The sequence below is a fragment of the Narcine bancroftii genome, chromosome 2, assembly GCF_036971445.1.
Source record: "Narcine bancroftii isolate sNarBan1 chromosome 2, sNarBan1.hap1, whole genome shotgun sequence".
NCBI classification, from domain to species: domain Eukaryota; kingdom Metazoa; phylum Chordata; class Chondrichthyes; order Torpediniformes; family Narcinidae; genus Narcine; species Narcine bancroftii.
This window is the reverse complement of record NC_091470.1, coordinates 16,487,710-16,515,698: the sequence shown is the minus strand read 5'-3', so window position 1 is coordinate 16,515,698 and position 27,989 is coordinate 16,487,710. Positions and strand designations below refer to the sequence as shown.

The window sequence follows — 27,989 nt, the reverse complement described above, 5'->3', positions numbered from 1 at the left end:
ACGCCATGGGTGGTGGTGGAGGCTCGTTCAATAGGGACATGTAAAAGACTCTTTGACAGGCACATGGATGTAAGAAAATGATAGAGGGTTATGGGTGTGAGGGTGGGAAATGAGCTGTGATTTTACTTCAGATTTCAAGCATCTGCAATTTTTTTTATTGAGTATATCTTATTGAAATACAGTCTCTGCTTCAATTAGTGCACAGAGGGCAAATTTATGCACAGCAGGACCACACAGAGGAGGGGTAATGATCAAATCATCTGGTTTTGCGGCATTGATTGGGAATTATAAACATCAGTCAGGTCTCCAGTGAGACCTACCTTGCACTTCTTGAAACATGTGGGATTCTGAGTGTGTCCGACAAATCAGATGCTCAGAGAGGTTTCTTGTGCGGGAATCATGAAATGTGAGGAGTGTCCGTCAAGCGGGAGGTGAGGAGGGATTCCTTTCAGAGGGTCTGGAATCTTTCAAAGTCCGAATGAAAAATGACGGATATATTCAGTTAGTCAGGTAGCATCTGTGGAGAGAAAGCAAACATAGCGAATGTTCCAGGTTCATGTCGTTTCATCAGCTCTTTCTTTCTGAATTGCTCGAGTTCATGGCCATTTCACTTCCATGGGATCCCAAACATGAATAAACTCTGCAGGGGATTTATCTAGTTTATTTATTTACAACAAGAAGTCAATTCTGGCCACTGAAACCCAATTGCATCCAATTAATCCACAGTTTTTGGAGGGTGGTAGGAAACTGGAGTGCCAAGGGAAAACCTGTGCTGGTCACGGGGAGAACGTACAAGCTCCTTACAGACTGCGCTGGATTCAGAACCTGGTCACGGGTGCTGTAACAGGACTGCACTAAGCACTACGTGAACTATGCTGCCCAGTGGCTTAGGTACTGCCTCACAGCCCCAAGGAATCTGGGTTAAAATCATGCCCCCCCCCCACCCCAGTGCTGTCTGTGTGGACTTCGCCTGCGCTCCTCGTGACCACATGAGGCTTCCTGTGGATGCCCCGGTTCCATCCCAGAGACTGCCAGGTTGACACTTTGGCCACTGTAACATGTCCCTCGTGGTGGAGGTGAGTGGGTAGATTCTGGGAGGAGTTGCCATCGGAAGAATAAAATGGGATAGTGTTGAATGTGTGCTCGACGGTCAGTACCCTCACAGACCCTCTCCAATTGGTTATCCACGTGTCTCCTTGAGCCTCAGAAAGAGATCCTTTTGCATTGGACCACAGTGCATGACTGTCTCTCTTTCTTTGTTTTGAGCGTGTAGAACATCTCCAACGCTCGGACACTCACTGCTTTCCCTCTTTGCCCTTCAGGTTACCGATGACTTGATCGTTTCCTCAGCTGAGTGCGCCAGTGACGATGAGGACCTCGATGAGTGTGAGCCAAGCTCAGGTGGGTTAGGTCAGTCCACTTTCGCTTGTTTCTTCTTTTTCTACCTATATATATATATATTTTTTTTTTTGGCGTGTGAATAATGTGTCAGAAATAAACAAGTGGAATAAATAATAATTAAGGAAACCAGTGCACAAGTCTAAAGCATCGGGTTCCCATGGAGCAGTGTGGGAGAGGAAACCTCATTAGAAAGGCAACACCGCTGAGTTGTTCGGTGATCAACGTTTTAGTTTTAAAACAGGGGAGGGCAACCTTTTATTTAAAATTTGCATCCCACTTTAAGTAATCCCTAGGCCATCGCTGCTCTGTGATCAGTAAGGGGTGACTTAAGGTGGGATGTGGGTGGAAAGAAAAAGCCTACAAACCACTGTTTTAATTGTCCCTAATGGATTCGTTATGTGCACGGTTTCAGAACTCCAAAGGAAATGGGCCAATTACAATTTTTCTCAAGCAAAATATCTCAGTAATAATTGGGTCCAGAGCAGGGATTCGCAGGTGGCAAGTTGGTATGAGCAATGGAGAAACCTTGGCGGTCCTCATGAGGACAAGTGAAAATGCTGAAGCTGAAGTGATAGGGATTTCCCGCTCCTCACACTGGCCCAGTGGAAACCCGAGAGGGGTTGACGCAGTGCTGTTTGTGCTCTGATTTGGTCACTCACACAGCTGATCCCCGCTGCTGAGAGATGAAATTGGTCACGGACTGGGTCACCCTATCGACCTGACCTCCTGCTTCAAAATGTTGCCGTCACCACTGCCCATGATTGACACCGTGGCAACGACCATTTGGTCTTGCTCTCTTTTCCTCCCCTTGTTGACGGAAGCATTTTGCTTGCTGTAACCAGGCAGATCTGTGATATTGAGAGTTGATGTATTGCAAATGTTAGGCTGGTCTCCTTTTTCCCTGTCCCCTTCAACGCTTGCCATGGGTTAGTCTATTGTAATAGAGAACAGATATCAAAGAATTTCTGTGTATGATTTTTTTTACAACATAGAATTACTTTGCAGGCCTATCTACACATTTTATAATATACAGTATATATACATACAAAGGAGTATGTACATATATTTTTTTTACAAACAGTAGAGAAGATATGAATCGAGATAATGAAAAATTAATTTTGCAGCAAAACATTTTACTGGAATTGATTGTTATTTGATATTAATTGATCAAACTCCCCCTTAAGAATCTTAAAAGATTCCCTTAGTTTTATAACTTCTTTTATCCTCTGGGCAAATATATATCTGAACATGTAAAATTTTTTCTTTGAATACCGTAGTGACAAAAGAAAGATCTCAACAGCCCTCAACCATCCAATCATGCGTTTTACACAGAAATTCACTCCTTCATTCTAACCCCAGCATAAGCAACCAGACAGATGCATGCAATGTTGTTTTTATCTGTCTGTTTTAAGTTCAAGTTATGTTGTTGTCGATCACCCGTTAAATCTAACATTCCCCACTATTTCACGTCATCATGTACCGCATGTAATTTTGGTGGTTAATAATTTTATCTCTATATATATATATATATAAAAAGAGGGGTATCAATATATATTATATATATATTCATTTATATTTTGTAAAATACAAAATTAAGATCCATTTTGAACTTCTTTTTGAAGACTTTTTAATTAAAAATAGTCATTGTGATTACTTCTTCAGTCGAGATTTATTTTGGAAAGAAACAGTTTTTTTTCTCTATAGGCAACAAAATCTTTTCTTGCCATCGAAATGGGCAGCAAGGGTGATGTCTTCACCCTGAGCTGCCAAAGAAAGTTGTGTATGAATGACTGTTGTCAGTGGAAAGAAATAGAAAAGGTCTGGACCCTCTCCCTTACACCCCCCCACCCCCGAACCTTCCCTCCCCATATCCCCAACCTGGTTGTCATTCTGAACAGCCTTAACACTTCTGTTCCTTCAAAACGGTTTTTTTTTAAAAATCTGGGTGATAAGTTCAAATAAACCACAGATGGCACAAAAAGAATTTTATTGTCAGGCGCCATTGTTATTTTTTGAGTGATTATGAATTCATGTTTGATCTGGTGAAGCAGCATTGATATGTCGCATGCCACAGCTAAGCCATCCGTTTCATGACTCTATAACCAGTGCATGGGCAATCATGCCGTCATTGTGTGTCTTATGGGGACTCAATGGGGATCAGTCATCCAGCGTGCAGTATGCATTTGGACAATGGTTCATTTTATTTTTACAAATTGCATTGAGTGTTTGTGCCATCGGTATCTCAGAGCTTTTGCCCTTCAATCTCCTCCTGTTCTCCTTTCTTGGAACTGGTGGTGTCCTTGGTTTGTGTCTGTAATGACTGTGGTCAATGTTGTGGCGTCATGTGATTCTGTTCTCTGTTTCTGTAGAGATTTGTTAAAATTCTCCTCCTTTTTCCACCCCACCAAGCACCTTCCCTTGCCCCTCTCCTGGGATCCTCAAAGGGCATAAGTCAAGCACGAAACATCAAAAACAAAAGGCTGCTGAATAAGAGACAAAAGGAATTGAAAGACCCCTCCCCTGCTCTGTGACATTTCTCCTATATAACTCCATCAGTTGGAGATGGCAATGGTACCAGATGCTGTATTGTGGAAAATTAGTTAAAATAAGAGGAGGGGAAACTGCGAAAAGACAGATGGAGATTCCATGTTCTCTCGCTCCAACAGCTTTCACCCCGGGACTCTGTGAAGGTTTTAGGAGAACGATCAGAGAAGTGGCAGAAAGTGAACAGACATGCAATTTGGTAGAAAGAAATAAACGGGCAAAGTATTTTTTTTAAACGGGGAGAAAATTGAAAATACCCAAATGTAAAGGGATCTGGGAGTCCTCGACCAGGAGAGCCTGAAGGTAAACTTGCAGGTTGAGACGGTGGTGAAGAAGGCAAATGCAACGCCAGCGTTCATTTCAAGAGGACTAGAATATAAGAGCAGGGATGTGATGTTGAGGCTTTATAAGGCCCTGGTGAGATGTCACTTGGAATATTGTGAGGAGAAACGATGCGCTGATTTTGGAGAGTGTACAAAGGAGGTTCACTAAAATGATTTTGGGAATGAAAGGTTTATCATATGAGGAGCGTTTGACAACTCTTGGCCTGTACTCATTGAAATTTAGGAAAATGAAGGGGTGGGGGATCTCATTGAAACTTTGGGAATGTTGAAAGGCATGTACAGGGTTGAGGTAGAAAGGTGGAGGACTCTAGGACCAAGAGGGCACAACTTCAGGAGCAAATGTTGGTTATGTACCTTGATCTTTGCTTCATTGTTGGACCTGCTGAGTTTCTCCAGCATTGTGCTTTTACTCTACTCCCTGGTCTTCCCCCCAAAATCTTTGATACCCTGATAATTCAGATGCCTATCAATCTCTGCCTTAAATACACACAATGACCTGGCCTCCCCAGCCGCCTGAAGTTCACCACTCTCTGGCTAAAAAAAATTTGTTTTCAATGGTGATGGTGGAAAATCCCAGAGGACGTCTATACAAGGTGAGGGGAGGAAAATTTGTGGGGGCGATGTCAAGGGTAAATTTTATTTACACAGGGAGTAGTGGGTACCTGGAATGCATTGCCAGGGGTGGTGATGGAGGCTGGTACAGTGGGGGCATTTAAAAGTCTCTTAGACAGGCAAATGGATGCAAGGAAAATCAGAGGGGTTATGGGTGTGAGGTTCAGAAGATTTAGGTCAGCACAACATCATGGGCCAATGGTCCTGTACTGTGTTGGAATGAACGATTGTAAACTCAGGCTGTCTCAGAATTCTTTCTCTACTCCTGGAATCGCACAGAGGCAGAGAGAGACTCAGCAGAGAAAATGTCCGCTGACTCCATGCTGATCACATTCACCCACATCCAGAAATCCAACCTTCATCCCATGTTTTATTCTCCCCCATTTCCCAGCAACTCAGTTGCACACAATAGAGCAATTAACCTGCCCACTTGCACGTCTTTGGAATGTGAGGAGAAACGGGGTGGCACAGATAGCGTAGCAATGCTGTTACAGTGCCAGCGATTGGGACCGGAGTTCGAATCCTGTGCCATCTGTAAGGAGTTTATATGTTCTCCCCACGTCTGCGTGGGTTTTCTCCGGGGGCTCCGGTTCCCTCCCATCCTTCAAAACGAACTGGGGGTTGTAGGTCAATCGGGTATAATTGGATGGCAAGGGCTCACGGGCCAGATTTTTAAAAAAGGAAAAACCTGGGTAAACCTCGCAGTCACAGGGAGAAAGTATAAACTCCAGTCAGAAGGTCAGGATTGAACCTGGGTCACTGGTGCTGAGAGACAGAGGCCCCACTAGATGCGCGAGTCACATCGGGCCTTTACAATCGGGCCTTCATTCGATCAAAACACAACCTGGTGGAGGAACTCAGCAGGTCAGGCAGCATCAATGGGGGAGAAAGAATGGTCTATGCTTCAGGTTGGACACCTTCGTCGAGACTGAGAGTGCAGAGAGGAGGTGGGGAGTATAATGAGGACAGGGTGGAAGGGGTTGGGCAAGGGCCAGTGTGGGACTGATGAACCAAGGAGGGTTGAAGGCCAATGGACAGATGCCAAACGAGGGGAGACAGAGGCAAGGGAAAGAAAAAGAATCAGAATCAGGATTTATTGTCATGAATAAGTCATGAAATTCAGTGTTTTGTGGCAGCGTCATAGAGCAAACATTCATATTATAACCATCTTACAACATTACTATAAGAAAATAAAAATATTAGTGCATTAAAAGTGAGGCAATGTCTGTAGTTCATTGTCTGTTCAGATATCTGATAGTGGAGGGGAAGAAGCTGTCCTTGAGCTGCTGGGTGGTCATCTTTAAGCTCCTGTACCTTTTTCCCAATGGTAGCAGAGTGAAGAGGGCATGACCTGGTGGTGGGGGTCTTTGAGGAAAGGGGCTGCTTTTTTAAGACACCGCCTCATGTAGATGTCCTCGATGGAGTGGAGTCTGGTGCCTGTGATGTCACAGGCTGGAGTTTATTCTTGTCCTGAGAATTGGTGCCTCCATAACAGGCAGTGATGCAACCAACCAGAATGCTGTCCACGGTACACCTGTTGAAGTTTACAAGAGCCTTCTGTGACATATCGAACCACCTCAGACACCTCTGGATTCTTTGTGATTGCATCAATGTGGAGGGTTCAGGACAGATCCTCAGAGATGTTGACACCCAGGAATTTGAAGTTCTTGACCCTCTCCACTCTTGAGCCCTCGATGAGGACTGGGTCGTGTTCCCCGGGTTCCTCCTGAAGTCCACAATCAGCTCCTTGGTTTTGCTGACATTGAGCGCAAGTTTGTTTATGTGGCACCACTCAACGAACTGATCTATCTCCCTCCTGTACGCTTCCTCATTGCCGTTTGTGATTCTGCCGACTATTGTGAGGTCATCGGCAAACTTATAGATGGCATTGGAATTGTGTCTGGCCACTCAGACATGGGTGTACAATGAGTAGGGACATACGGAGAAAGACTGGATCATTTTGCAATTACCAATGGAACAAATGTAGTTTTTAATTCAAATCCATCTCCTTTATCCCTCCGTGATGCAGCAGAAGAGGCTGTTCTATCCAATATAGGTTGCCTGCGGGAGCAACATCTATTGAAAGACCTAACAAGTCTATGTCTCAGGCCTTGCCATTGCAAGAAATATGAATGAAACCCCTTTTCTTTATTTCTTTGACCTGTTAGCACATTCTCCTTTCGTTCAGTGAAAAAGTCCAACTGTAAAGGCCGAGATTCTCTGCCCATATATCGAGAGATTTACCTCCAAGAATGCTCCGTGGCCAGCTCCAAGATGCTGACTGTAATCCCACTCAGGGAAGGACCAGCAGCAGAGCACTGCGCTCCGTCACCTCACTTGAATGTACAGCCACTGCAAGCGGCTGGCTCAGGGCGGGCTGATGACGTCACAATAATGCCGTCACCCCCTGACCCATCTTCCCTCTCTCCCACCCACTCACTCCTCTCCCTCCATGACCCCTTCAGGGCAGGGGCAACCGGTGGAAGCCATCAGGGTAGGGGGAGCCAGTGGGGGCCATGAGGGCGGGGCGGCCAGCAGGGGTCGTCAGGGGGTGGCCGGTCCAGGCTGTGATGGCCCCGCCGGCCACTCTGAGATTTCACCGGGCTTCTTGGGTCGTTGGGAAACACAGAGTGGTTCCAGCTGTATGGAGGATTATGGGCGTATTTATGATGGGTGGCGCTACGAGGTGCCACTCAACATGAATGAGACACTGGAGCATCCTTTTAGGGCTGGTCCATGAAAGGTAAGCTTATGTTTTCCCTCCGTATTATAGCCAGCCTCCAGGTGGAGGCCTGACATGAAAGTTGGAGGTCTGGCTTGGCACTTCTAGGTAGAGGCCTGACATGAAAGGTGGAGGCCTGGCCTGGCATGGCACCTCCAGGTGGAGGCCTGGCATGAAAGGTGGAGGCCTGGCCTGGCATGGCACCTCCAGGTGGAGGCATGGCATGAAAGGTGGAGGCCTAGCCTGGCATGGCACCTCCAGGTGAAGGCCTGGCATGAAAGGGCCTTTTGTCTCAGGACAAGAAAGCCAGCAATTCATAACTTATTTGCAAGAAAAATGAAATATGTTTCTTTATTATTTTTAAATTTTGTTTAAATTAAAATAAAGAAACCCAGAGGCAACTCATAATTCATTTGTAAGAACAATGAAGAAACATTTTTTTTTAATTTAAAAAATAAAAATAAATAGGGAGAATTTTGATTGCTGAGGGGTAGGTCAGTACAACATTGTGGGCTGAAGGGCCTGTACTGTGGTTTTATATTCTATAACCTAAGCCTTGGCAAAAGCAATGATTTACCTGAGAGCTGGCAGGACAGACTCAAAGGGATGAAAAGCCTAATTCTGCTCCTATGTCTTACAGTCTCATGGAGTTGTGGAAGATAGATCATTGGGGTATTTAATGAGGATTGGGGAATGAGCACAGAAGAGCTGAGACCTGGGGAAGGTCAGCCACGATCATGTTGATTGGCAGCTTGATGGGTTGAATGGCCTACTGCCCCGATCTTGTTATGTTCAGTTAGTGATGAACAGTACAAGATCCCCACATTTAACTAGAATTCGATTTTTTAAAATTGCCAATTCTTAGTTACAATGTACGAGCAGTTGTGAACTGTTTGCTGGAGGTTGTGCAGCTTGAAAGTTGCTTCCAAAATGTGGGCGCACTTACCCTGGCAAAGCGCCAGGCAATCCATTTCTCAATGCCTCAATGCAGATGGAAAAGCCAACATTCATTTCACAACAAGTAGAATGAGATTCCAGTCTTGTTCAGCCTGGCTCCATCAGATGAATGTTATCAGGACAGGCAGGTGGGAGACTGAATGGATGAATCCTCCGAAGCTATACTTGCAAACCTTCACGGATCAGAGATTGTCAGAACGGAGCCTGAGCTTAGATCAGTGGTGGATGAATGGAGTATGATGGAATGGAGGCCATGAATCTTCAACCTTTGCCTTGCTTAAGTCTGTGTGTGTGTGTGTGTGTGTGTGTGTGTGTGTGTGTGTGTGTGTGTGTGTATTTACATCAGAGTCTGAGAGTGTGTGTGTGTGTGTATGACACTTCTAGGTAGAGGCCTGACATGAAAGGTGTCTGTATGTGTGCATTTGTGTCTGCCTGTGTCTGGGTTTGTATATGTCCATCTACATCTGTGTGTGTGTGTGTGTGTGTGTGTGTGTGTATTTACATCAGAGTCTGAGAGTGTGTGTGTGTGTGTATGACACTTCTAGGTAGAGGCCTGACATGAAAGGTGTCTGTATGTGTGCATTTGTGTCTGCCTGTGTCTGGGTTTGTATATGTCCATCTACATCTGTGTGTGTGTGTGTGTGTGTGTGTGTGTGTGTGTGTGTGTATTTACATCAGAGTCTGAGAGTGTGTGTGTGTGTGTGTATGACACTTCTAGGTAGAGGCCTGACATGAAAGGTGTCTGTATGTGTGCATTTGTGTCTGCCTGTGTCTGGGTTTGTAATATGTCCATCTACATCTGTGTGTGTGTGTGTGTGTGTGTGTGTGTGTGTGTGTGTGTGTGTGTGTGAGAGAGAGAGAGAGAGAGAGAGAGAGAGAGAGAGAGTGGGGGTGTGTGTGTGAGAGAGAGAGTATGTGTGTGTGGGCTTCAAAGTATCCCAAGGTGTTTCCATCCAACACTTCACTTCGTAGTGCTCTCATAACATGCAATCATTTACCACAAGCAAGATCCCACAATCAGGCACCTGGATATGGGCAGTCTATCCCTTCTAGTCATGTTGGCTGCCCTTGGCATTGCACGAGATGATTCCGATCAATGATTCTCATGTTTAAATATATTTGATATTCAAATAGATTTACTTTGATATTGAACATATTACTGTGATAGACTTGATTTTTATATAAAACTCTTCGCTGCAAACCCCACTGAATTTTCAATCTTTTTAAATAGATTTGATAAATGACATTTTCAATTTCATTCCAACTGATTAATCCAAACTTCATGTGTATGTGCCCCAAATAAAATCAGTGCATTGTCATTAAGGAGAGAGTGGCTATGTATCCTTACAAATATTGAGCTGATCAGAGGAAGTCAATTAAAGATCAGCCTGGCTGGAGTTTTGCAGAAAGTGGCAGGGGGTATTATCTGTGGGAATTTCCAAACGCATCTCCAATGAAGACCATTTGCAGAAGTGAGAGGCAGATATCCATTAAACCAGGAGAGGGAGGAGACAGGGGTATGATAAGCTTGATGTTACTTGTGATGTTTCTTTTATTACAATAAAGAAAATTGGGTTCTTTTTAAAACAACTAGATTTATTAACTCAGCAAATGGCCCTAAGAACAGAACGTACACAGGCCAGACCTCATGTGAATCTACCCAAGATGTATCATTCCCCAGATGGTACATACTCTATCTCTGACTCCTCCTGGTGGTCGCATTCTATCACTACATCCCCTTTCCTTGAGATGTTTTAATCAAACATGACACATTAATACAGAATTCTTTCAATTTAAAGTTCAACACAAAGGTAATATGAACATCAGAAGCACAAATGTTTTAAGTGTGCAGTTCCTTTTCCTTTTATAGACTCAGTCTGTCAGGTGCTTTGACAACTCATGTGTATCTTCTTAACACACATGCTTGTGTCAGTTCTGCTGGTCCACTACACTCTAGCACAGGGGTGTTTCTTCTGTTTCTGTGCAGGCTGGATCCTCTGCCTTTATTTGCTCCTGCAACGTCTCTGGCTTTTTCAGCAGGCTCCTTCGATTCCTCCTCAGTATTTGACCCTCCTCGGTTCTGACACTGCAGGATCTTGGATTTACTTCTCCCAGAACAGTAGCCTTTTTGTCCCAAGTGTTGGAATATCCAAGTCTCGCTGTCTCACGTCATGCCAGTGGCCCTAAACTTTCTGGCTGACTTGTCATAGTTTGCCATTTGTCTCCCTTCCAGATGCTTTTGTTTCCGTTCGACATTTCGGTTCTTCTTTGGGTCTGCAGAGTTGGAAAGTATAGCGCACAGTCTACGTCCCATCAGAAGATCAGCGGGGGACATGTCATGTTCAAGTGGCGAAGCTCTGTAATTCAATAAAGTTAGATATGGATCTGAGCGACTGTCAAGTGCATTCTTGGGCAACTGTTTAACTTTAATCCATAATTCTGGATGCATTGTAGCCCTTTGACAAGCTTCTCATTGTGTTGTCCCTGTGTGGATCCCCATAGGATCACATACCCCATTTATGCCTTCCATGATGTGCTCCATTGTCCTGTGGAACACATCCAGAGCTGAGGAAATTCCAAAAGGCATCCTCAGACAAGATCATCAGCCCAATGGTGTATTAAATTTACAGTATTTTGTGCTAGCTTCATGCAGTTTTATTTGCCAGAAGCCCTGAGATGCATCCAATTTAGTCAAAAACTTTGCACCGGCCATCTCACTCATAATTTCATTCCTGGTCAGAATCTGATTATGTTCTCTCTTTATTGGAATTCAACTTTCTTTGGGTCCATGCACACTGTTCTCCTTTCTGACACACACCATTGAATTCACCCATTCTGTGGGCTCCTCCACTTTCCTTATGACCTGCTAGTGCCTTTATTTTATCGAGTTGGTGCTTGAGCTTTTCTTTATTGGTGCTGGAACCCACCTCAGGGCCTGCGCCACTGGCTGTGCATCCTCCTTTAACTGTATCTTATAGGTAGAACTCCAAACCCCTTGAAGATGTCCGGAAATTGATCCAGTATTTCCTCTACACTTTGTCATTGTTAATGTGGTACACCCTCTTGACTAGGCTTAAATTCTCACATGCTTTGTCACCAAGCAGTGATTCTTGTCCATCTGGGACTTCTGCAAACCTAAGGTGGAACTCTTTATCTTTAACTTTCACCTTGAGCTTACATGTACTTTTACTGTTGATGCATTCCCCAGATGGCTCACACTCCTCCTGGGGTATCACTACATTACTCAGGCATCGACATGCAACGTAGAATGCAGGAAAAGGCCCTTTGGCCCACAATATCTGTACTGAACACAGCCAAATTAAATCAAATCTCTGATACTTGATCATTATACATTTCTCTGCATATTTTATATGTCTAAGCAGACAGGCACCTGAATAAAAAGGTGGGGGGAGGAGGAAAGAAGGGGCAAGGGGAGGAGCACAGGCCAACAGGCAAGAGGTCCTAGGTGGACATGGATAGGACAGCAGGAGGGAAAAGTTGAGAATTAGAAGAGGGGGGGGGGTCTGTGGATGGAGAGATGGAGGTAAGGAGACAGAGGGAAAGGGAAAGAGGGGGAGAGTAGAAAAAAAGATAAGGAAAGAGAGAGAGAGGGAGAGCTGGAGGAAAGGAGACAGAGGGAGAGGGAAAGAGGGAGAAAGGAAAAGAGAAGGGATAGGGAGTGAGAGGAAAAGAGACAGAGAGATAGGGAAAGAGAGAGATAGCAGGAAGCCATTTTAACTCTGTGGGCTATGTGAAGGATTTTGGCACAAGTACCTCTGAGGCTCACAGATTCCACAAGCCTTCCAGCCTCAGGTCAACAGTGGAGCAATGATATGTCAGGTCCGATTGTGCGTTGGCTGTCGCTCAGTTGATGATGCTTGTGTGGCTGGTTTGGAAGGTTCAGCATTTAAACCCTCACACAAAGCACTCATCTGTTGAGTGGGAGCTGTTGGAGGCTCCTGCAGGCTGGAAGGCCACAAACTTTATCTGTCATTGCTACTACAAACTGCTTGACCCAAACTGCTGAATCCATCCCCCTCTCTCCCCACACCCCTGTTCCTGGGCTCACCTGCATTTGTACACCTAATGTAACCCACACCTGACCTGCACTCTGAGACCTGGAGGTGGCCGGAGCTGGGATCTGTGTCAGAATGCAGCCTGCTGGAGAGAGTCAGTGGGTCGACAGCATCTGTGGGCTGGGCAGGATTTGTCAGCAAGTCACGTATTGTTGAAGAGTTTCAACCCAAAACATAGGCATTTCTCTTCCCCCCCCCCCCCACCCCCTGATAGATCAGCTATTGCGTCCCCAGATCATGGCTGCACGATTAGCACAACACTGTACAGTGCCAGCAACTGAGGTTCAAATCCAGTGCTGTCTGTGAGGAGTTTGCACATTCTCCCTGTGTCTGCATGGGTTATCGCTGGGCACTTCGGTTTCCTCCTACTATTCAAACCGTACTGGGAGTTGTAGGTCAATAGGGTATAATTAGACAGCATGGGCTCAGGGCCGAAAGGGCCTGTTTCCGTGCTGTATGACTACATTTAATAAATTTATATAGCTCTTTTGACCCTGTATCCGCTCTTCATTACATTTTCCCCACCCACCACTCTGGTCACAATCTCTTCTCACAGCTTTCTGCGGACCGAAGGTACAGAAGCCTGAAGACTTGCACCTCGAGGTTCAAGAACAGTTTTTTTTTATCCAACTGCTATCAGGCTCTTGAACCTTTAACCCAAGGAGAGAGGAGATGGGTTTAGGGTGAAAGGGAGAACATGAGGGGGAACTTCTTCCCCCAGAGAGTGGTGGGAGTATGGAGCAAGTTGCCATCTGATGTGGTAAATGTGGCCTCACTCTCAAGAATAAATTGGATAGATACATGGATGGAAGAGGTCTGGAGGGTTATGGACTGGGTTCTGGTCAATGGGACCAGCAAAATGATGTTTCAGCAAAGGTTAGAAGGGCCGAATGGCCTGTTTTCTGTGCTGTAGTGTTCTATGGTTCTAACCATAGAGGGGTTGTGTGCACGGAAGAGGGGGTCAGGAAGCTCCAGTGTGATTTGGATAAATTGAGGGACTGGGCAGATACATGGCAAATGCACTACAATGTGGTTATCCACTTTGGTAATACAAACCGGAGGGCAGATTACTATTTGAATGGCAATAGATTAAGAGATGGGGAAGTGCAGAGAGACCTAGGGGTACTTGTACACCAGTCTCTGAAGGCAAGCATGCAGGTACAGCAGGCGGATAAAAAGGCAAATGGTAGGTTGGCCTTCATGTCAAGAGGGTTTGAGTCTAGGAACAAGGATACCTTACTGCAGCTGTACAGGGCCTTGGTGAGACCCCACCTGGAGTATTGCGTGCAGTTTTGGTCACCTTATCTAAGGAAGGATGTTCTTGCATTGGAGGGAGTGCAAAGGCGATTCACCAGGCTGATACCTGGAATGGCAGGAATGACTAATGAGGAAAGATTGCACAAATTGGGATTGTACTCGCTGAAGTTTAGAAGATTGAGAGGGGATCTCATAGAGACCTATAAAATTCTGGCAGGACTGGACAGAATGGATCCAGATGGGATGTTTCCAAGGATGGGAAAATCCAGAACCCAGGGCCATGGTTCGAGGATAATAGGCAAACCATTTAGGACCGAGATGAGGAGGAATTTCTTGACCCAGAGGGTGGTGAATCTGTGGAATTCATTGCCACAGAGATCAGTAGAGGCAGATTCATTAAATATATTTAAGAGGGAATTAGATCTATTTCTTCAGTATAAGGGTATTAAAGGTTACGGAGAGAAGGCGGGGATGGGGTACTGAACTTTAAGATCAGCCATGATCTCGTTGAATGGCGGAGCAGGCTCGAAGGGTCGAATGACCTACTCCTGCTCCTATCTTCTATGTTTCTATGTTTCTATGGTTCTAACCTTAAACTACATTGGGGGCACCAAAAAATCTGTCTGGACCTTTTTACCCTTATCCAACTGCTATCAGGCTCTTGAACCTCTAATCCAAGGAGAGAGGAGATGGGTTTAGGGTGAAAGGGAGAACATGAGGGGGAACTTCTTCCCCCAGAGAGTGGTGGGAGTATGGAGCAAGCTGCCATCTGATGTGGTAAATGTGGCCTCCCTCATGTCTCAGGGAACCCCTACATAAAAATTATTATATACCATTAATAATATGTATCTCTTTTATATTTTTATTGGAGATCACGTGGTAAACATTTTTTTTCAGATAACTTGTTTAAGGAAAAAACTACCCCCTTTTTTTGTCAAATTTATTGGCATTGCAAAAAAAAATCATCCTGCTCGTTTATCAGTCCGCAGACCGAGGTTTTCATTTTAAATAATATGAGGTTTTCCAACAATGTGCCATCCGTGTATAGTAAAATTTTGAATATAAAGTTAAACAAAAATAACTCAAAAATGCATTAGCCTATTTATCACTGCTTCTCACGGAATCCCTAGCGACCTCTTGCGGAACCCTGGTTGAGAAACATTAGTCTGGACTATGAAACATAATTTATTTTTTGCACTAATTGCATCTATCCTTTTATATTTATTATCTCTTTCTATCTCAGGCATACAGTGGTTATTGAATTTATACCGTTATGATATTTTCTGTCCCTGTGCCTGTGGGAATTTCAGTGCATCTCTACATTATACTTATGAATATAGCAGTGAACTCCCATGCCTCACACAGTAAATGGCTGAGTTCTGGAGATCAGAGAGATTTTGGGATGTAGCTGCATTGTTTGCTAAAAGTGGTGACAAAGGAGAGTCAAGATCACAAAGGAGGGATTTGTCACACTTATCTTTCTCTCTTTGGCTTGGCTTCGCGGACGAAGATTTATGGAGGGGGTAAAAAGTCCACGTCAGCTGCAGGTTCGTTTGTGGCTGACAAGTCCGATGCGGGACAGGCAGACACGGTTGCAGCGGCTGCAGGGGAAAATTGGTTGGTTGGGGTTGGGTGTTGGGTTTTTCCTCCTTTGCCTTTTGTCAGTGAGGTGGGCTTTGCGGTCTTCTTCAAAGGAGGTTGTTGCTCGCCAAACTGTGAGGCGCCAAGATGCACAGTTTGAGGCGTTATCAGCCCACTGGCGGTGGTCAATGTGGCAGGCACCAAGAGATTTCTTTAGGCAGTCCTTGTACCTTTTCTTTGGTGCACCTCTGTCACGGTGGCCAGTGGAGAGCTCGCCATATAACACGATCTTGGGAAGGCGATGGTCCTCCATTCTGGAGACGTGACCCATCCAGCGCAGCTGGATCTTCAGCAGCGTGGACTCGATGCTTATAACGCTTATAACCATATAACAATTACAGCACAGAAACATATGAACTTGGCCCTTCTAGTCCATGCAGAACACTTTCTCCCACCTAACCCCACTGACCTATACTCATCCCTAATCCCTCCATTCCTTTCCCATCCATATACATATCCAACTTCTCCTTAACTGGTAATATTAAGTCTGCCTCCACCACTTCGTCTGGAAGTTCCACACACCCACTACTCTCTGAGTAAAGAAGTCCACCCTCATGTTTCCTCTAAACTTTTGCCCCCAACTCTCAGCTTGTGTCCTCTCATTTGTATCTCCCTCTTTCTTAAAGGAAAAAAGCCTCTCCACGTTGTAATGCGCGTCGAAAGAACCAAAGACTTGTTGATCCAAACCAAGGCTTTTATTAAATAAAAGACTGGAGCATATCACAAATAGATCGACCAGTCCAGAATGACCTGGTCTGGCTAGGAGCAATCCTTTAAGACCTGCAATCAGGTGTGGCTACACTCTCAGTCATCCTACACTACCATCTGTACATATACACCTTGGTGATAGAATCTGTACTATCACACACGTGAACTCTATCTATACCCCTAATAATTTTTAAATACCTCAACCAAATCCCCTCTCAACCTTCTAAGCTCCAAAGAATAAATACCTAGCTTATTTAACCTTTCCTTATAACTTAGACCCTATAAACCTTCTCTGCACTCTCTCCAAATTTCCTATACTTTGGTGACCAAAACTACTTGCCTCCATCGATCAGGGCACAGAGTCCATGAGTACCGACATCACTTGTGAGTCGTAGCTCACCAACAACCAGCACCTTTGTTGGAGATGAAGGAACAGGCTTATTCCCCCCCCCCCCCGGCTCCAACATCCTGGGTTCCACCCTGACCTTGGCTGCCCTCTGTGTGGAGTTTGCACGTTCTCCCTGTGGCCCTATGGTTTTGCTCCATGCGCCTGCAAAACTTGAAGCTGAGCAGGATGTTTTGAAACTGGCCAACTCCCGGTTGTTGCATTGAGAATTTTTAACAACTGCTGCACGCCTGTTGAATGAAGTGCAGTGATCAGGCTCCTTTGTCTGAACACCAGTGCCAGACTCTCTCGCTGTCACACAATTCGATGCATTAAATCTCCGCCACTTTTTCATTGCATTTGAATTAGGAGTTTCCAGCGATTTCATTCTTGAGAGCTTTTGAGTTTGGGAAAGAAAAAAATCATTCGCTTATAAATAGCACACTGATAGACAAATGTCCGCTTGAAGCATCACTGAGAACCAATAGACGATGTGCACATGCATTGCAATGGAGACACTAAGTAATCACTTCAGTAATTAAAATGAAATGATCTAAGTGAAAAGAAGGGTTTGGCAAACTATGCATCATTTATCTCTCATTTACAAACCTTTCAATGAACTACACTGAGGGGAAAAGGTGCATTCTCAGCCCTTCTCTGCTTCTACGTTCCCAGGAGACCGTAAGACATATGAGCAGGAACAGGCCATTTGGCCTGTCATACCTGCTCCATCATTCCATCTTGAGCTGACCCATTCTCCCACTCAGCCCCACTCCCCTACCTTCTCCCATAACCTTTGATTCCCTGACTATTCAGATATCGATCAATCTGTACCCAACGATCTGGCCTCCACCAGCCGCCTGCGGTAGCAAATTCCAGAGGTTCCCTGCTCTCTGGCTAAAGAAATTCCTCCACATCTCTATTTTAAATGGGCGCCCTTCAATCCTCAAGTTGTGCCCTCTTGATTTTGACTCCCCTGCTATGGGACACAACTTTGCCACATCTACTCTGTCCAGGCTTTTCAACATTCATAATGCTTCTGTGAGCTCCCCCTCATTCCTCTGAACTCCAAGGAGTACAGTCCAAGAGCCATCAAACATTCCTCATGTATGAATCCCTTAATTCCAGGAATCGTTCTTGCAAATCCTCTCGGAACCTTCTCCAATGCCAGAACATTAATTAGGAGCCTGTACCCTGTACACCAAGAGAAGCCTCACCAGTGCCTTCTAAAGCCTCAACACCACATCCCTGCTCTTCTATCCTATTCCTCTAGATACGAATGCCAACGTTGCATTCACCTTCTTCACCTCCACCTGGAGATGAACCTCTAGGGTTTCCTGCACGGAGATTCCCAAGATTACTTTGCACCTCTGAATTTGGAATTTTCTCCCCATCCAAATAATCGACTACCCTTTTATTCCTTCTACCAAAGTGCATGAATATGCACTTTCCAACGTTTTACCTCATTTCCCAAGGATGTTACAGGTTATTTATGAAGGCCATTTTTGCTGAAGTGGTAGTGTAATCCCACGATGGAATTGCTCATCCCTGCTGAGGGATTTATAGTCATAGAGTACGGATTTAGGCCATTCAATCCGTCGAGTTTATGACAAGGTGCAGGTATCCATTTCCATTAACTCCACATTCAATCTATTTTATTCTCCCTGCATTTTCACCACGCATCAACTCGCCCCCACCACCCCCCCCCCCCACCCCAGAGTCCACCACTCAGCAGTACACTGGAGACAATATGCAGTCCTTTTACCTACAAGTCCTTTGGGATGTGGATAAAACTGGAGCACACGGAGCAAAACCACAGGGCCACAGAGAGAACGTGCAAACTCCACACAGAGAGCAGCTGAGGTCAGGGTGGGAGCCGGGGGGAATAGGCCTGTTCCGTTATCTCCAACAAACGTGCTGAGTCTTTCTTCAAGCATGGTTCACTGTTGGTGAGCTATGACTCGCAAGTGATGTCGGTACCCAAGCTTCTCTCAACATAGAACCACAGGGCATTACAGCACAGAAAACAGGCCCTTTGGCCCTTCTTGTCTGTACCAAACTATTATTCTGCCTGGCCCCTTTGACCTGCACCTAGCCCTCCATACCCTTCCCATCCATGTCCCTGTCCAAATTTTTCTTGAATGTCAAAATTGAGCCCGCATTCACCACTTCAGCTTACAGCTCGTTCCACACTGTCTGTGTGAAGATGTTCACCCTATTCCTTTCATCCTTAACCTATGTCCTCTGGTTTGTATCTCACCTACCCTCAGTGGAAAAAGCCTATCTACATTTACTCTGTCTATCCCCCTCACAAATCTCCCCTCGTTCTTCTACACTCCAGAGACTAAAGTCCTAACCTGTTCAAACTTTCCATATAACTCAGTGCCTGAAATCCAAGCAACATCCCAGTAAATCTTCTCTGCACTCTTTCAATCTTAGTGATATCTTTAACATAAAGTACAACAAGGGAACAAGAATCCCAGGCATGATAGTTTGCTCCCCATCGATGAGAACATCAGAGGTCACCAGTCATCTCCCCACCCAAACGTGGCTTGCGGTCCTTAATGTCACAAACGGACCATTCACAGTCCTCTGCATTGATTCATTTCCAAAAGATACCATCAGTTTAATTAACATTTACCTCCTTCACTGTGCTACGTTTTTCTTCACTCTCTCCAACCCAACTATCTGGATTAGAGGACAATTTTCTCCAAGTTCTAGAGAAGAGATTGGAGAGGCTTGGTATCCCTGGAGTGAACAAGGCTGAGTGATGGCCTGATAGAGGAGTATGAGATTAAGGCATGGACAGAGAAGACCAGTGGCGTATCTAGGGAAAATAGCGCCTCACCCCGCCCCGTTAAAATGTACTTACTTCAACCCTTCACCGCACAACCATCCCTTGCCACCGCCACGCCATCCACTTCGCCTTCCTTACCTGTCCTCGCTGCTTCCTCTCTCCTCGTCTTCTCATTCCGCCAACCCCGCGTCTCAGGGAGAGGGAGGGACGCACCATGTGCCAGGCAGATGTGTGAATGCTGGTTGGCAGTCACCATCTCTCCCTTCCCCCTCCCTCAGTCCCATGCCACCCAATGCACGCTACTTCTGCCGACACAGTGCCTGCCATGAGTCAGCGAGACGCATGGTCCTTTGTGATGTCAGTGCTTGCCATCCTCCATTATGCAGAACCAATCCTGGTATTATAGGTATATACGTGTATGCGTGTGCGCGCGTGTGTGTATAAAGACATAGCTATCTATTACACACATATATAGATAGATGGATAGATATGTCTGTGAGAGACAAAGAGAAGGGAAAAATATGGAGAAAGAGAAAGGGTAGAGAGAGGCAGACAGACAGAGACTGCAAGCAGGCAAGGAACTAGCTGTCTTTTCCTCTAAAGCCCCGTTTTCCATGAGAAGCACTCATGGATGTGTTTCTCTCCAGCACAGAATTCTGGGAGGGCATGTCCACCATTGCTCGATGTGCTGCTGAGCACCAGCGATCTCCCCTCGGTGTCTTCAAACCATCGTTTCTTGGCATCGGTTTTCGACCTAGAATGACCTAGTGGAGAAAATAAATTATTAAGACTCCTGTGCAGGTGGGAGAGGGAGGGGGAGAGTTAGGATCAGTGATGCTAAGGCAGTCAGGCGTCGGGTGTTAGATGGGGGAAAGGGGGCAACGGACGGCTGGCTCTAGGATCAGTGAGGCGGTCGGGTGTCGCATTGGGCTTGAGAGTTAGATGTCGGGCTTACGTTGGCAGAGCGTGCTGCAGCAGGGGCAGGATCAGCGGGCGTCGAGCACGAGGTGAAAGGTGAGAATCAGCGTTAGGCTTGGGATTTTGATATTGGGCAGGCATGGCGAGGATAGGGTCACGTGGATACACCTATGGAGGAGATGATCAAAATAATTTCCCACAGTGCAGGTGTCAAAAACAGCAGGTTTGAGGAGAGAGGGAGGAATTTTACAGGGAGACTGGTTGTTAACTGAAAAACAGAGGAGTTGGTGAAATCAGTATATAATTAAAACATTTAAGGGGCATTTAGACAGACATAAAAATTATGATAATATTGTCATACACATTGTACAATGCACATAATGCAGCAAAATTCTTGCTTGCTGCAGTCGAACAGGAACTTCAGAAAGGAACAAAAACCCTGATACAATTATATATGTTAAATTTAATGTTAAAAAGCAATAAATACAAAAGAGATACAGTAGAATCCCCATTATCCGGCACCGACGAGGATCACAGATGCCGGAAATGTGAATTTTCCTGTTGACTGAGATTCACTCTTCCAATGCCAAATTAATACACCTGTATTAAGACTACACCGTTTAAAAGACAAAATACTGTTCAAAATGTGAAGTAATGGTGATAAGAAAACAGTATTGTACTCTTTATTTATGTAAAGTTCAAAGGTACAGAATGGGGTTAAGAGGAAACCATGATTTGTACAGCAGAACAGACCCGATGGGCTGAATGGCCTAATTTTGTTCCTCCATCTTGTGGTCTTATGTCCGCAGTGAGAAGAGATTGTGACCAGAGTGATGGGGATTTGAGGGCAGGGTGGAAGTCTGTGGCAATGTTGATGAAATTGACGAGTTCCGCATGCATGCAGGAGGCTGCAACGGTCGATGTGGCAGGGACAGAGTTGGGGAATGAAGCCAGAGTTGGTTTGGAACATAGACTGATCCACGCAGCTGAGATAGAAGCAGGTGGATCTCAGTGTCTACGTCCACACCTCTGATTTGAAGAAAGTGAGAGAAATAGGAATACAATTAGATTAGGATAAGAGTTAGTTCTGCCAGGCGGAGGGGCTGTTAGTCGAGGGGGACTGGGTGGATCTGTGCTCTCCCATCACTGGTTACCCATTTACTCCAATCTTCCCCATCTGCCCTGGGCCCTTCTATGCCTTGGCCATTCCGGTGCCTCCATCCCAGCTGAGACAGCAGCAAGGGTATGAGAAATGATCTATTCCCCAGAATGAGACAGGAGAGTTAAGCCCTGTGGCAGAGGGGTAATCAGACACCCAGGTGTCAGGATACACTCGTTCCATCCCAGACACAACAGGTCCTGTTCCAAAAGCACCTCGTCTGATTTGTTAAATCCCATCGTCAGTTAAATTCATGAAGAATAAGTCTGCAGTTTGGCTCTGAGAATGTTTCTTATTAATCCTGTTCAAATTAAATGACAAGTCATCAGTGGTATTGATCAGTTTAAACCGTCCGTCAATCAGATTTTCTTTGGCACACAACCAAACATCAAGAGAACTTCAGTGGGTCAACCGGCATCCATGGAGGGAAATGAATGAACCAGTGTTTCAGGTTGAAACTGTGCTTCAGGATTGAGAAAGAGAAGGAAGGTGAACAGTGTGAAAGGGAGGGGGGTGGGGGGCCAGCAGGTGATTGGTGGACAAAGCAGGGATGGAGGATGACAGAGAGATGGAGTGAGGTGGGGTGGAAGCAGTTAAAAGGAAAAAAAAATGAGGTGGAGTGTTGCTGTAGACGGAGGCAGGAAGGGGGAAGGGAGGGTGAAGCTGGCGACAGGTGGGGAAGGAAGGAGATCAGTGGAAGCAGGTGATGGAGGGACAGTGAGGGAGGGGGTGTAGGTAGTGGGCAGGAGTATAAGGGGCAAACAAAACAAAGAAAAACAACTTAAAACAACTATAATGGTATAGTTAATTGCATTAAAAGGAGGCATTAAATACAAATAAATGGCAAACATAGAACATTACAGAACTGTACAGGTCCTTCAGTACACAATGTTTTGCCAACCTATCTACACCTACTCAACAATCTAACCTTCCCTACCTCACACCCATAACCTTCCTTTTTCTTACATCCATGTGTCTGTCAAAGAATCTTTTACATGTCCCTATTAAACCAACACCACCACCACCACCCCCGGAAACACATTCCAGGCACCCACTACTCTCTTTGTAAAAGTTTAACTCGAATGTCTCCCCTAAACTTTTCTCCCCTCTCCTTGTACAGATGTCTTTTGGTATTTGCAATTTTCACCCCAGGAAAAAAGGTGCTGACTGTCCGCACTATCAAAGCTCCTCATAATCTTATACAACTCTGTTAAGTCACCTCTCATTGTTCATCGCTCCAAGGAGAAAATCCCTAGTTCTGTCAACCTTGCTTCATATGACATGTTCTCCAATCCAGGCAACGTTCTGGTGAATCTCCTCTGCACCCTCTCCAAAACTTCCACATCCTTCCTGTGATAAGATGACCAGAACTGAACACAATATTCCAAGTGTGGTCTAAGCTGCAGCATGGCCTCACAGCTCTTGAACTCAATCCCCCGAGGAATGAAGGCCAACATATCCTATGCCTTCCTTGGAGCATAGAAGGTTGAGGGGGGGATTTGATTGAGGTATTTAAGATTATGAGGGAGATAGAGTTGATGTACATAGGCTTTTTTCCCTCGAGGATAGGAGAGATTGAAACAAGAGGTCATGAGTTAAGAGTTAAGGGAAAAAGTTTGGAAGTAACATGAGGGGGAACAAGAGTGGTGGCTGAGTGGAATGAGCTTCTGGGAGAAGTAGTGGCAGTTGGGTCCATTTTGTCATTTAAGGTATATGGATGAGAGGGGAATGGAGGGTTATGGGTAGGGTGCAGGTAGATGGGACTAGAGGAAAGGACTTGGTTTGGTGCAGACTAGAAGGGCCAAGTGGCCTATTTCCCTGCTAGAATTGTTATCTGGTTATATGGTTAAACCATCCTGTCAACCTGTGCAGCAGTAATGATGGATCCATGGACCTGGGCCCCAAGATCTCTCAGTTCCTCCACACTGTTAAGAATCCTAACAGTCCTCCAGTGGTGTCAGAGCAGTCTCTGATGACAAGGGGAGGTTCAAGAGCCTGGTAGCCATTGGGAAGAAACTGTTCTTGAACCTGGAGGTATTGTTCTTCAGGCTTCTGTGCCTTTTGCCTGAAGGGAGCAGTTAGAAGAGGTTGTGACCAGCGGGATGGGGGTCCTTTATGACATTGGGCTAATAGACAATCTTAATGCATGCAAATAAGATTGGTGATCATGGGCTAAACAAGTCAGCATCGATGTGGTGAGCAGAAGCGTCAGTTGCTGAGCTGTTCCACTCCGTGACTTTTTGTATTAAGTAGCAGAGTGTAAGATGAAGCCTCACCCTTTAACAGAGCAAATTGTGATCTGGAGTGCCCTTCCCACACTGGGCAACAGATTCAAAGGAAACGTTCCAAAGGGAATTGGATGTATACCCTGAAAGCGAAACATGATTAACATAAGGAAACCGCTCAGTCCCTCTAACTGACAGGTATCTGTAAATACTGGCATCTCCCCTTGTTCCTGAAAACATCCATCAGTCTTAAATTTAACAAAGCAATTGCCCCAGCATGACTTAATGCTTACTGCTCCCTGGAAATTCTGATCTTCACTCCTGGATGGTCCAGCTGTAGCTGCCAATAGTTTTCCCAAATCCCTAACTTCCCAACGAGTTTCTCTCTCCCCTGTTCTACTGGCTCCGCTTGTGATATGAAAACTGCACCCAAATCAACTCTCATACAACCCAAACTGAATTTGGGGAACCTTATCATTTAAATTTTGAAATCCAACAGGGTAGTAAACCTCCATTGCCTCCTTTCATTTGGGCCCAGAACTACCCATAATGCTCCGAGTGTGGTCCAGCCATGGTTTTGTGTGGCAGTCCCCTCGTACGTAAATTCTCCGATGGAAAGGTCAGCATTCCATTGGACCTTGTGATTATTTTCTGTAAATGCCTGCGACAGGCTTATGTGCTGGAGCGTGTTGAGGTTAAGAAAGAGGGAGCGCTAGATCTTCTTAAAAACATTCAGACTGATGAGTCCCCGGATCTAGATGAGATCAATCCCAGCTTTGTTGAGCACCTCAGCTCTGTCCGCTTCAAGAGCATCGAGCTCCCAGTGGCCAGCCATTTCCCCAGCCCATTCCATTGCTGACATGTCTGCCCATCGACATGCACTGCCAGACCGAGACCACCCGGACCCGGAAATTGGAGGAACAACACCTCATCTTTAGACTGGACACCCTCCGACTGGATAACATTAATATTGGCTTCTCTGGCTTTTGTTAAACAACCCCCCTCACTTCTTCTCCAGTCACCATCCCCTTGCTCTGTCTCTCCCTTTTCCCTGTTTCCTTTCGCACAGACATAAATTCTCACTTCTCCCCTTAACATGTCCAGTTAGTGCCTTTTTTGTTGGTCTGAATATTTCCTGCTTTTTCCCTGAAACGTTGAAACGTCGGCAGTTTTCCTTTGCCCTCTTACAGACGCTGAAAAGACCAGCACTTCAGTGTGTGTTTTACCAATTCGCACTGAGTTCAGTCAAATAAAGGGTTAAAGATATTCCACCCTTCGACAAATTCCAGAGGGCATTCGGTAAAAAAGCAATGCTGCAGTCATTTAAGTCTGAAAGGACTGCCTAAAGAAATCTCTTGGTGCCTGCCCCATTGACCACTGCCAGTGGGCTGATATCGCCTCAAACCGTGCATCTTGGCGCCTCACAGTTCGGCGGGCAGCAACCTCCTTTGAAGAAGACCTCACTCTCAAAAGACAAAGGAGGAAAAACCCAACACCCAACCCCAACCCACCAATTTTCCCCTGCAACCGCTGCAATCGTGTCTGCCTGCAGCTGACGTGGACATTTACCCCTCCATAAATCTTCGTCTGTGAAGCCAAGCCAAAGAAAGATTGAAATTCATTCAGAAATCTCCTTTAATGAAGCGATAGCAAACCCTTGATTATGTTAATGTAGAGACAAACAGCCAAATTAGTTTAAGTTGGCGACAGCTTCTTGAGCAGAATTGTGCTGCTTGGTGTCTATAAAGAATTAGTTTATGAGAAAATCCTAATTTCCATCTTCCTCAATCATTTGGCTGCTTTGAGTGAACCAAATGCATATGAATAGACAAATCCACACCTTGGTTCCACTTTCGTTCCTTTCATCTGTGTCCCTTGATATAATTACGCAGCGAGGAGTAGCTGTGGTGATACAACCACCAGCCGACTGTAGGGGGCGATCTCTGTACCTGCAGGAAGACCATCTAAGGGGCTGACCCTGGCCGGCTGTCAAATCAGCCAAGCTGAATATAGACATGAACTTGCCCCTCCTGAGCCAGTCATATGGGGAGCCATCGGCTCAAGCTGGTGTTCAGACTTTTTTCTGGAATAAAGCCTGTTCTACAGTCTTTTCTGCGTTTTGTGTTTGCTCGCTGCTACTCAGCGCACCACAATAGCCAAAGCTTCAATTGGCTCTTTGAGGAGTATTCTTGCCACAATTTCATTGTTCCTTTTGATTGCCCTGGGTCTAATTTTAAGATCATGGTCTTCTTCAAGATTCAAGATTATATTATTGTCGTGCGATAAAACAGAAAATGTGATGTTACATGAAATTTCCTTTAGTCTACTGTAAGGCAGACTAAGATTTGCCCAGCACCCCTTGAGGTCAGAGAAAGAGAAGCAAAAGAGAGTTCCCCCCAAAGTCACTGAGTGTCCGTGGATTTGCCTCCAGCATTCCCACAGCCTCCGCTGCTGCACAGAGTCCAGTCCAAACCATTGGCAACTCGAGCTCCAGATCTAAATCTCTGCCTGTGATGCGCTATCGAGCAGAAAGCAGACACAAAACATAAAGTCTGTTCAACAGGCTTTATTCGACATAAACTTCCACAGAGCTGGCTGTGAGAGTGCTGTGCAAAGCTCTGAGATTGACCTCGAGGGGCCGGATCTAGCTTATATCCCGGAGGGTGATTGGCAGCCGACCAGGTGGGGCTTGGTCCATTCAGGTTGGCTGATTGACAGCTGGCCAGGTGTTGCCTTGTCCTCCAGTGCGCTTCTGCAGGTCCACAAGTTTCCCCCTCCAGTAGGCTAGTGGCATATCACCACACTGCCATGATCAGTAAGCCCTCGGCACCCACTCGCGTCCCAGTTCCGATGCCTGGTACTCCTTCAGCTTGTCTTGAGTCAGTTTCCAGCAGTCCGCCGCCTCGTGTGAGTCCCTTGACCGCAGTAGCCAACACCCCGCAGCCTGCAGTGGTGGGGGGGGGGGGGGGGAGGTTTCCTCCCCTTGAGTCACCAACAGCCCACTACCCGTGGGTTCTTCGGCCTCAGAGCCCCTCGCTGGTCCGCCATCGTAGTCACTGTCCCATCGGTCATCTCTTCTGCTTCTCCTTCTCAAAAAGAAGGAGTGGTCTCCCGTTTTCTGGTGCCCTGCACCAGTCCTCTGCTTCCCCAGAGTCTGCAACCTCTGGAGGCTACTGCCGAACACAGGCCACGCTCTCTTGGGCCTAGACCCTGCAGTTGCAGTATTCTAAGATAAATCCCTGTCAGCTCCTTTAACAGGCCATTTAAAGCCAGTACGGAGCTGAGAGCAGTTGAACAGGGTAGGTAGTCCCCACGGGGGAAGTGCTGTGTCTCTGCTCTTCTCCTCATTCTGATGAAATATCTTTTTTGTCACTTCAATGTTTCAAACTCCCTTGGAAACAAAATAAAACCCTGCAGATGCTGCAAGTATGAAACAATGGCAGCAGTTGCTGGAAGCTGTCAGCAGGCCCACCAAGCAGCCAGCAAACACCTGCCCACAGTCGGCAATGAGGGCACATTTGGGAGGAAGCTAGACCAGCTGGTTGAGTGGTGGAACAACAACAACCTTGCACTCGACCTTAGCAAAACCAAGGGGCTGACTGTGGACTTCAGGAGGAAATGAGGAGAGCTCGAACCAGTCCTCATCGAGGGGTCAGCAGTGGAAGGGGTCAAGACCTTCAAGTTCCTGGGTGTCAGCATCTCTGAAGATCTGCCCTGGGGCCTCCAAACTGTTGCAGTCATGAAGAAGGCCCGCTCGCCAGCGGCTAGACTTTGCGAGGAGTTTGAGGAGAGCTGGACTGTCGGCAAAGACTCTTTCTACAGGTGGAGAGCATTCTGGTTGGTTGCATCAGATTTCCAATTTTCGATTCATTGGCAAGGTACATACATGACATCACATACAGTTGTGCAAGAATTACAACTAATTGGTCATGAAAAAAAAACGTACATAGCATAAACATGTAGATAAAGAACTGCAAACAGGCAACAACTGTAAACAAACTGACTGTGCAACGCAGAGAGAATAAAAAAGAAAATCAATAAAGTGCCCAAGTAAGAGTCCTTAAATGAGTTTCTCGTTGAGGAGTCTAATGGTGACAGCTGTTGCCAAACCAGGTAGTGCGAAGCTTGTGGCTCTACACCTCTATCCCAATGGCAGCACCTAGAACAGAGTGTGTCTTGGGGGGTGTGGATCCTTGATGAAGGCTGCTGCTCCCCGACGGCAGCATTCCCTGTCGATGTACTT

General features: G+C 45.8%; 1 protein-coding gene and 2 long non-coding RNA genes across 30 annotated transcripts in view; 2 read left to right on the top strand and 1 right to left on the bottom strand.

Annotated features, from left to right (window-relative positions):
* Positions 1-27,989, top strand: part of LOC138753237 (neurexin-3-like) — a 2,173,925-nt gene that overhangs the window by 2,107,744 nt on the left and 38,192 nt on the right. For 17 of the 28 annotated variants that reach the window (XM_069915992.1, XM_069915991.1, XM_069916002.1 and 14 more), the window contains one exon: positions 1,323-1,410. In XM_069915992.1, the coding sequence (XP_069772093.1) occupies positions 1,323-1,410 (88 nt within the window). The remainder of the gene's footprint in view (positions 1-1,322; positions 1,411-27,989) is intronic. The other 11 variants (XM_069916009.1, XM_069916007.1, XM_069916000.1 and 8 more) reach the window with 1 other exon arrangement.
* Positions 213-7,243, bottom strand: LOC138753242 (uncharacterized). The gene is made up of 3 exons (XR_011351057.1): positions 7,146-7,243; positions 2,061-2,333; positions 213-517 (listed from the first exon to the last, which is right to left on the bottom strand). It is a non-coding gene; the product is annotated as an uncharacterized lncRNA (long non-coding RNA).
* On the top strand, positions 6,803-10,969 carry LOC138753241 (uncharacterized). The gene is made up of 2 exons (XR_011351056.1): positions 6,803-7,644; positions 10,814-10,969. It is a non-coding gene; the product is annotated as an uncharacterized lncRNA (long non-coding RNA).